General features: G+C 35.2%; 1 protein-coding gene across 1 annotated transcript; it reads left to right on the forward strand.

The window, feature by feature from the left end:
* The first annotated feature begins 231 nt into the window (after positions 1-231).
* LOC113225714 (zinc finger protein 845-like) lies at positions 232-5,421 on the forward strand. Its single transcript, XM_026458116.1, has 2 exons — positions 232-497; positions 1,700-5,421. The coding sequence occupies exons 1-2, from the start codon at positions 232-234 to the stop codon at positions 3,687-3,689; spliced, it is 2,256 nt and encodes a 751-aa protein (XP_026313901.1). The 3' UTR covers positions 3,690-5,421.
* The last annotated feature ends 5,659 nt before the right edge of the window (positions 5,422-11,080 follow it).

The following is an 11,080-nucleotide window of genomic DNA, read 5'->3' on the forward strand; positions in this document are numbered from 1 at the left end:
AAAAATAATGATAATAATAGGTTCAATGTCATGAAAAAAAGTCTATTAATAACTAATTCGTACCCAACTGTCAGCATTTACCTCTTTTAAGGAACTGTCATTTAAATATTGTTCTGTTCCTCAACTTGACATTGCCAAAATCATCAATTACTTTGATGGGCCATAACATGAGCACTTGTCAATGAATAGGTTTTAACATAGGCTTTATCTCCTCTTTACAGTGAAGAAAAAATGCCCAAAAATCGAAACAAACTGCTCAAACCAGATCCTGAAGCAGACACTGAGTCCTCATCTCAAGAGACATTATCTAAGGATGTTGGTCAGAAGTCAGAAAAAATACATGAACAATCTCAAGACACGCTTAACCACTCCCAAGAAGACATGATGAGTATGTTCGCAAGTGTTTGGGTCAAAGTCGAAGTGGAGGAGACTAGTATGGAGGATGAGCAAGATGAGGAGACTGTGTCACCTAGAGAGTCACCTGTTCCTAGTGATGCGTATGTATATTTTATCTTTATTTGTCTGCTTTAAGTGATTGAGGACGATTATAGGAATAATTATGTAGAGAGTATTGTTATATTGTTTAAGTATTGTGTCAGAAAGTTCCACTAAACAAGGCTCTTCCTTGAGCACATAAAATGAGGGAAGGATTTGTCTCTTTTATAGGACATTTTCGTCTCATACAAGACATATAGTCGCCTTACTTTCTCAAACTCGTGTCTTAAAAAACAAAGTAACTAAAATACAAAAAATGCATTGTATATACGTATTTGCAGGATGATTTCACATCAAATTTCCTTCATATTCACACACTGGCTTTTGCCTATTCTTAAAGTAACGCATCCAAATTAATACCCTTGATATGTGTAAGGCGTTGATATGTGTAATTTTGACAAAAGCAATTTGCAAGGTTGAAAAAGAACTTTTAAATTTAATTATGCATTTTTGTGGTAGTCAATAATAACGTATTCTCTTTCCCTGTATAGGGTTGTTTGTATAATACTAACAACCTTGCAAGGCTATGTTACTATTTATTGCATTGTCACACTTATATTAAGTGGCTTAAATTGTACATGTGACACCCTGTAAGCGAAGTGATGAGGGCACTTATTCATTATAAAAGTAATAAAGTAAAATTGATCATATTAAATAAATCCTTACAATTGTACATGCATAAGATAAACTGAGAAGGATATCCAAATTATCTCAAATACTAATAAATAATAATAATAATAAAAATAATAATAAATTCTATTTTGTCATTGAGAAATTCTTTAATATTATTACAACTTTTCATCATAGACGACAACTTTTGTACCATTAACTTAATAATTCAATTTTACTTTCATACAAAAATAAAAATATTCTTTACACAAACAGTGATAACTCTATACTGTAAGATCCAAATATAAATCTGAGAAGTGTCACATAGTGCAACAAAAACTTGAAAGTTTTGGTGCATTTATTATGTTTTTATAAAAAGTTGTGGAACAAAAGTTGTTGTTTATGATGCTAGCAACCTAGGGCTGTGAGGTTGTTAGTGTTTTATGAAGAATCCTGTGTACAACTGTTATTTGATGAAGGATACATTATTTCATGATCTATTCAGTCTGGCTAATTTATCTATTGTTTGAAATATTATATCACAGAGTAATGTAGTAAATAGTGCCAAGAAATATTAAAATATAACATTTTTCAGGACCACTCCAGAAGTATTACCGGAAAAAAGAAAGCGAAATCCGCCTCCATCAACCTTATACTGTGAACTATGCAATTATTCTACAAAATACAAGAACTGTCTAAAAGCTCATATAATGGGCCATGCTATGATAAAACCTTATCCCTGCCCGTACTGTGACTACGGCACAAAATTCAGACCCTCATTACAGAGACACATTCTAATAAAACATGCGGAAAAAATGAATGAGCACAATATAAAACCAGAAACTTTCAAATGTGAATACTGTGACTACACAACAAACTTCAAATGGAATTTGAAAGGCCACGTACGAAAGCACAAACCAGAAAAGCAATACAAATGCACATACTGTGACTACGAGTCTGCATACCGGCATAACTTTTTGAAACATAGCAAAACGCACACTCGTAAACAAATTGAAAAGTTTAAGTGTGATAAATGCCCATTTGAAACTAAATTTGAAGGGCACATTCAAAGACATTTGGCTAAAATACACCACGAAGTCATGGAAGCAGCACACAATTGTGACTTATGCGATTTCTCGACGCGTTTTAAATGGAGATTGAACATCCACAGGCAGCGAAGCAAGCATGATAATGTTATCAAGTGCAGTTATTGTCCTTTTGAATCTTACTTTATGTGTCAGTTTAAAAAACACAGAGAATTACATTATTTGCAAATATATGGAGGAAGCAAAAAGAAGTATAAAGTACAGAATGTAGAGAAGTCAACAGTCGAAAATACATTGCAAAACCAAATTGAAGAGAGTATTGAACATTTTGACGCCATGCAAAGTATAGTTGAAAATAAAAATGAGGAATATCATTGCGATGATGAAAAACAAAGTGAAGAAATGGATAAGTTTGAAGAATTTACTGATAAATTTAAATGTGATAAATGCAATTTTGAAACTAAATTCGAAGGACATATCGCCCGGCATCTGTCTAGGACACACAATGTACTTTTGAACCAAGAGTTTCGATGTGATTTCTGCGATTATTCTACAAAATTGAAATGTAGACTAAATATTCATTTACAGAAAAGTTTGCAGGAGCTGACAATCAAGTGTCCGCACTGCGTATTCGAGACTTACTATTCGTGTCAAATAAAAAAACACGCCTCTGTACATTTTAACGAAATTTTTGGCACACGACAACTCATACAATTTTCAAACAACACAGAAACATCTCCATATGAACCCCATCAAAATACAACAAATATTCATGAAATGACTTCTGGACCTCAACAAAGCGAACTTCTAACTCAAGAAAGTACAGTCCACGCCATCAATGGTAAAAAAAATAACAAATACAAATTGGATGCCAACTCCATAGACTGGCATTCTATTCAAGTTTTGGAATCGGACAATAAGGATAAACCTTTTCAGTGCCACATGTGCGATTACACATCAAAATTCAAAGCTTCCGTTCAAAGACATTTCCAACGTTTACACACGGGCTCACAGAACCGACCATACAAATGTGTAAACTGTGATTTCTCCACTAAAACAAAAGATCAAATCGCTTTACACAATAAACGCAGTCAATCGGACACAATTCTCACATGCAAAATCTGTCCGTTCACAACAACTTACAAATGCCAACACGTTACTCATCAGAGAAGTCATTATATAAACAAATGTAATTTATGTAGTTATTCGTGTAGGCATAAGTACGAATTAATAAAGCATTTCTCATCATTTCACTTAGGTAACAGTATCAAATGCCAATATTGCGACTACAGGGCAGCCCGGAAAGAAAGTATACTATGTCATGAAACAATACACACTGGACAGAAGCCATACAAATGTGACATTTGCGAATACCAAACTGTGAGACGTTGCTTACTTGATTTACATAAGAAACGACATCACTACGTACAAACAGATGTCACCGTTGTCAGTCGAGACAAACTTAACACCCTGAAAGTTATTGAAGATTTCAAAGACGTGGAAAATATGATGAATAGTGATGATTATGCCTGTAAATAATGAACTTTAAGCCAAATTGCAAATTGATGTTACGTAAACGTGTAGTTTAAAGTATGTACAAGGTTTATGTACTTGTAAATTATGGCCTTCCGGAAAGGTCTTTTTTTAGTAACCAAAAGAGGTTACTAGGAAAGGCGTGTAAGCTTGTGCAAAATTAAACCATATATATCATAGGATTTACGATATGTTTCCAGTAACCGATAGCGAGATTATCACCGCTACATTGTAAATTCTATCCTATATTGAATGCATTTAGTGCTTAATTTTATATTATGGCAATGATTTCTTATCCTTGTTTTTGATTTTTAGTTTCTAAGATACGTGTTATGTTATACCTTTTCCGTGAGTTTATAAGAAGGCGCTGATCATCCGATAAAATATTTATACGGCAAATTGTGCAGGCTCTACCGGTCATAACAACGGTTCTGCTTGTCAGTTTTCTATCGGATGCATTTTGGAGAGTGTGCGCAGGAACTGCGCAACATAGTTCCACCTTCACCACTGCTTTTGGTCGACTAGAAAGTACGGTACACTCCATTCTTATGTCGATGATTGATCGATGATGACCGATTCGAAAGAAAGACAGAGCCGATAATCGATGAGGGAAGCTAGTTCTTGAGTGGAGACCACGGCTCGGCAAGCGTAGTGCCTACACTACGCTTGCCGAGTCACTCCATGACGATCAGCGAAAGGCTTCTGGCAGCAGAAGGATGCGACAAACTGAGGATCGGGCGAAATGGCACACATTGGGAAAGGCTTATGTGCAGCAGTCGATTGCAATAGGCTGGGGATAATGAAACTCATATCATTTGTTACATCGTGGCTTAACATGATGTGGCCAAACGTGTCTATCCAATTCCGCGCTTCATTTATATGGCGAACTGCTGAGTTGCCGTAACTTGAGCCTATTCAAAGCGAGAGTGAATAGGCATTATTTAGTGTGCATGCTGAGCCTTTTCAAGGCGAGAGCGAATAGGCATTATTTAGTGTGCATGCTCCATCGTTGACATTATCGACACTTTCTGACGGAGCCCCTAACGGTCACAAAAAGAACCAAAATTTGCCGCGTAAATTATTATTAGTAGAGCAAATACAAACGGCTTTATAAACTCATGGCAGATGTAACGAAAGTAATTTTGTCCTTTTTCAACTACTACAGTGTGAAAGAGGTGACAATATATTTTAGTTAAACCAAGTAGAGAACCTCATAGAGAATCGACGGCATTAAATATTTTATATCTCATTAGCGTGACCTAGATTCTCTAAGACGAATTAAATAGGCATTAATGTCATACGGGCATGCCATTAACGTGTAAGCTAGTTACCTCATTATCTTCCTAATACGGGCATACAGGTGTGCCATAAGATTGTGTATTTTGGCCTTAAAAAGTTGTAACTCTTTAATTCAAAAGAGAAAGCAAGATTTTTAGAAAAATCTGACAATCGACTAATTAAGAGTGAGTATTGTGGTCTTTATAAGATACGTAGAATCACTGTCCCCGTGCAAGCGGTAAATACTTCCCTGTCAGCAGTTTGCATATGGATGGGCAAGCCGGGTTGTTAGTCTTGTTTAAATCGGGTTGAAACTCATTAATGCCCAAAATCAAGGGCAAAAAAATATCTACAACTAAATATTTGTTGTAAATAGAGTTTCGTTCAAATTATAATAATAACGTACACACTCAACATAACCCCGCACTAGGGTAACCCTGTGTCGCGGGTGCCATGGACACACTAAGGGTCGTATTCCAGAACTTTACTCAATGCTCAAGTCAGGATTTGAGTATGGTTTAAAGCACTCGAAATCATACTCGAGTCCCTTCCATTAGGGTCGTATTTCCAGCGCTTGAAATCATACTCAGATCCTGACTTGAGCATTGAGTAGAGTTCTAGAATACGACCCATAGACAAACTCACGACAGAAATAAATGTAGGCCATACAAATATATCTCCCGGCCCGGGAATCGAACCCGGGACCTTTGCGTCGCAGTTCAGTATGTAACCGTTCGCCAACGGAGGCAGTTTTACGTTTTTAGTTGGTAAGATTTTCATGTTTGGAAGCACTGATCCCTGATCGGACAGAAAAATCTCAAATATATAATTAAGAATTATATAAATGTATGTAGGTATTAAATTAATCGTGTACTTATTATAGTAAGAAAATAAAATTGTGTAATATAAAAAAAACCGTTATTTTCATTACGCATTGTTGACAAAAATTACTTTTTACGGGGGAGGGAACAAAGTCTACAATCAATAGGGAGAGAAATGACATTTGAATTCAAATAACCTAAAAAACCGACCTCAAAAGTTCCTAGAATACATCTATTTTCCAAGTTTTATTGAAATCGATTATCGGAAATTGCGCGAAACCGGATTCACAAATTTAAATGGGACCAATACAAAGGTACCCTTTCTTTCCAACTAAAAAAAGAATCGTCAAAATCGGTTTCCAAAATGTCGAAGTTATCGCGTAACATACATACAAAAAAATTAGTCAAATTGAGAACCTCCTTTTTTACACAAGTGCACTTGAAATCGTCACTAAATTAAATTGATTTAGTTCCACCTTCCCTTTTCCATCACCGAGGAATTAGATGTGTAGGTTTGAGCTTTACTTCGTATGTTGTGGATATTCAGAGCATTAACACGAAGCATTACGCTTCTAAGTTTATATGGCGAACGGACTTATTCCCTGAACGCTATAACTTGGGCCTTTTCAAGGCGAGAGTGAATAGGCATTGTTTAGGTGTGCATGCTCTTCGATCGATATCATCGTCACTTTCCATCATTTGAGACGGAGGTGAATAATTGCGCAATAATATCTTATAAAAAAAACCACTAATTCGTAATGCAATTTAACTGGTAAGAAGGGAAAAATTCAAGGGGTTGCTTTTTGCAAATAGATATTGTCACGGATTTATGTTGCACGAACTGAGCTGGTTTGGCATTGGCAAAATAACGTCGTGTTTGTAAAACGTGTTTATATTTGTGGATTCAGAGTATTCCGATGCACAATCTTTAGGCCCGGCGCCCCAGTGGGGTGGTGGTAGGGGATCCTTCGGCATCCATACAGGGATGCAAGCGCTCATTGACGGAATTTAAACGCTTTTTACACTACACGATTTCAAGGGCCCTGCGTTAAGTGTGGGCGTGACCCCCAGTTAAGGCGTCACTGTTAATATCCTAAAGGTATATCTTTGAGTTAGGGTCCTTTGAAAAGTGTAAATAGCGACTGCCTCCCCTCGGCCCCTATACAATAAATTGCACTCTACGCCCCGAAGGATCCCCAAGGCTGCCGAGGCGTTCCGGTGTCGGCCGGCTCGGTATCCCCAATAATTGAGATTTCAAAACTATACTGCAAGGTCTATTCACCTAAAAATCCTCTGAGCAGCCATCCCGTCAGTAGATGCCTTTATTGACCAAATCTGCATAAGGACTGATGGCAAAATTGAAGGTGCTTCGAATAATAAACAACGTTGCTTTTTAAACAATTTTTATTAAATATTTTTTGTTTCTAGCTACGAATATAATCGCTTATTTTAATAATAATAATTCACAATTATCTAATATCTACCAACGTACAAAGTATCACAACACATTAAAGAATAAGTACATTCATACAGTCCGTTCTATAATTCCACATACTTTCTTATATACAGGGTATTGTTTTGTATTGAAAAAACAAGATTCCAGTATGAATAATAATAATAAACAATCTATTTCCAACTTACAAGTCTTATAGTATACCAATGCTTATTGTAGAAAAATTTATTCACGAAGAAATTTTGGGTTGCTAATTGTCTTCTTTTAATTTCAATATTAGTATTACCAGTTGAAAAAATAATTCTTATATACAGTCCGTTCTATAATTCCACACTTTCTTATATACAGGGTATTATTGTTTTGTATTCAAAAAACAAGATTCCAGGATGAATAAAAATAATAAACAATCTATTTCCAAATTACAAGTCTTATTATAGTATACCGATATTAATGTAGAAGAATTTGTTCACGAAGAAATTTTGGGTTGGTACTCGACATTAGCAACCCAAAACTTCTAACACTAAGAAAGTTGAAAAAATAATTCTTAAAAATTCCTCTAAACTGCGGCAGTACAAAAAACTTGTCAATCTTAACTTAACGGAAAATCCTTTGATCCGACAGCACGCCAACTAGCGTCTGTTGTCGTATCGGGGCCGCCGCTCTTACCAACTCGTGTTAGACAACCTTCATTTGCTAATATATCTTCTATGAAAATTATCTATCACTGTAATTTCTATTTAATTTTATTCTTTATATTGTTTGTCAAAAAGAATTACTTAATACGTTTTTGCCTTGTTGCCAACTCGTTGTTCTCATTTTTTGCCCAGTGTTAGATCGACTTGGTTAGAGCGATCACCCCGGTATGGCAACAGACGCTCGTTCGAGCCCAATCGGATCGAAGGAATGTGTTTGTTCGATCTTTATAACAATAATAATAGAAAAAAAAACATTCAGTAAAATAAATAGTTATTTTAACATTTTTCTGTTGTTTCAATACAAAGTAACACGTTAAATATTTTTACAGTGTAACATGTTAGTGGATACATAAATAAAAGAATAGGATCGGATTCACTCGATACACGTCCGATAGGCGTCAGACTTTTCCTGAACCAACTGCAGTGTTGCCAATTTATGGGGAATTCCCCAAATGCAGGGAATTTCAACTCAACAACCCGTTTGGGGATTTTGTTTGGTGGGGAAAATGCCCTCGCATTCTAGAATTTTATCATATTTTTGTTGCATTGATGATCACTGATAAAAACACTATTTAGCAAACGATATTAATATATTTTTCAACATCGCACATGCGCTGCTTATACATATAGAATTATTAGCAAACCGGTTATATGTATAAAATTATCCAGTAGATTATAATACTTTATCTTGTATTGTAAAATTGCTAAGAGTCTGGCTCTTAAATAGGACCAGTCGGTGCGTGTTGAGCGCGCGACCCTTCCTCGAGTTTTGACCGGTCCCCGGTGTGAAAGAAGAATACAGCTGTTGCCGAACAAAGCTTAGCAGTAGGTATTTTAAAGAACAAAACGGGCGCGGGGTAGGACACATACAAAATAAACGCAACGATATTTTTTTGAGCCCCTGACGGAGCACGGTGTTCACGTCCCGGGTATGTGTGGATAGACCTTAATACAACAAGTTGCCATTCGTCAAGCTTGCTGAGTTTATTTCTAATTACAGCATAACATATCCGTATAGATGGGCACATTTTGACTTTTTAATTATTTGATATATTTTTAAGCGTAACAATAATAATATAATAAATACTGAGAATGAATAAATATTATGTGGGAAATATGACCTTTGCTCTACCCAAATTTATAACCTTGATTTTTGGGGATTTTGAATAATTTGCAATGGCAACGCTGCAAATCGGGGGGAAGAATCGGACCAGTAATAAAATCGGATGCTATTTCCGACTCGGACGTGTATTGAGTGTTTATTCAATTATATAGTACAACACATGAGTGATAAAAGACTTGGAAAATATTTTAAATAATTATTATAACACTTAATTATATCAATACATTTAAATTATACAATTTCTAAACCAAAATCCGCAAGGGTCATATTGAATGCGATTCTCTTTAACCGTGTTCCATTTTAACGTGAAAATGGTTTTTGTGGTAAGCGACACGCGCCTGTTCATAGCAGTTTAAATCGCAAAGATCTGAGGGGCACTGCCACTGCTTGGCGTCTGGAATATCTACAGTGGCAGTACTTCAATGGATGAATTCTTTCACAAGAAGCTCTACTGCTACTAAATTCAGGGAAGTCTTTATTTTTTTTTTTAAAAGGTTGGATATTACAATTTACATGGTTGAAATTAGATATGGTGATGATTACCACCCCTTATTAGCCCAGTTTAGTGTCACAGGAAGTAACAGTACGCAATATTTTGGAATTCAAAATGGCCCTTGTCATTTTGCATAAATTCAATCAATCGTACATAAATACTTAACTGTATAATTTCTATCTATAATACATTTGTTTTTATCAAGTATAGTTCATTTTTTCATTTTCGAAAATCTCTCTAACTTTGTACACTATATCAATGCGAATTTTGTTACAGAAAATGCAATATTACTAAATGGGTTTAAAAATGTTTACAATTTATATTAAACTCGTAAAAATACGGCACACCTATGTTACACTCGATGTGTGGATCGCTGTACTTACAATTTAAATGCATTTTCTTTAACTGCTTTTTAATTTAAAAAAAGGAATGTTCTAAGACTATCACTGACATTATAGTACTCACGTTTTATGCGTGATCGGTTAGTTATATAAAGCTGAACCTATACTACCGCCTCGTAGGCTGAAAACAACCCGATGGTTGTTGACATCTTTCCGGCAAAATGTTGCTATTTTAATCAACATTCCTACTAATTAGCTGTCAAAGTTTTGACAATGTTGCCATTTTAAGCAATTTTTGCTTGCTAAATGATAGCGCTAAGGTCCACTTAACATCAATATAAGTGATCTCAGTAGAACAAATTACATTTTAAAACTCTCAACTTTGTCGGTATTTAAATATTGTGTGGGATATACGAATTACAAATAGTAATTTCATGTTTTTCCCATTATTAATTTATTAATCATAGCAACACCAAGGCACTGTAGACCTTGCATGTTTTTTTAATCTAGTTATTATGTTAGTAACTAGCTCTATTTTCACAGCAATTTGAGAGTTCAATAAGATTTAGACGTCTGTGCGGACGCGTAGATTAGAATACTCGAAATTTGCAATTTCCAAAATGATTAACCCGCCCGAATAACCTCTTATATGTAATCTCTTAGAAATTGGCATCTCAATAAGTTTCATGCCGAACATAGAAGATATGCGTGCATTCAAAATTTTATTATAATAAATCGAAATTTTAATTTCTTATTAAGAAAAAATACTTTAAGACGTTTGTACTATATAACTTTTAAACAATTTTATAATCGATCGATTGTGATAATGTTTGAATGTTACTTTGTTTTAACGTATAAGTATAAAAAATTTAGTTTTTGTCGTCTACTTGTTCCACAGACCCTGAATACCTGAATACCTAAGTTGAATTTGTAGAAATATTTCGACTCCTCCTACGTAAAGTATCGTATGTCAGAGCGTAGAGTATTACAAAATCCTAGATATCGGTTAGATGATCTATTGATGAGGGAATTCAGAACTTTAAAAGGCTCCCCTGTAAACTTGGCAATTTCGACATAAGTTACTTTACGTAGGAGGGGTCGATTTGTGAGGATATTGATATATTTTTCACAAGTGGAGCCGTCTCTATTGGAAAATTTGGCAACATTGCGCCCTGAATGGTGAGGGATTGTGA

Source organism: Hyposmocoma kahamanoa, unplaced genomic scaffold, assembly GCF_003589595.1.
Source record: "Hyposmocoma kahamanoa isolate Upper Pololo Valley unplaced genomic scaffold, ASM358959v1 170, whole genome shotgun sequence".
Classification (NCBI taxonomy): Eukaryota; Metazoa; Arthropoda; class Insecta; order Lepidoptera; family Cosmopterigidae; genus Hyposmocoma; species Hyposmocoma kahamanoa.

What these genes read in the sequence shown, in the direction of transcription:
- LOC113225714 (XM_026458116.1), top strand. Translation starts at nt 232, where the DNA reads ATGCCCAAAAATCGAAACAAACTGCTCAAACCAGATCCTGAAGCAGAC. An exon ending in TCACCTGTTCCTAGTGATGC is followed by an intron (nt 498 to 1,699) that starts GTATGTATATTT and finishes AACATTTTTCAG; the next exon opens with GACCACTCCAGAAGTATTAC.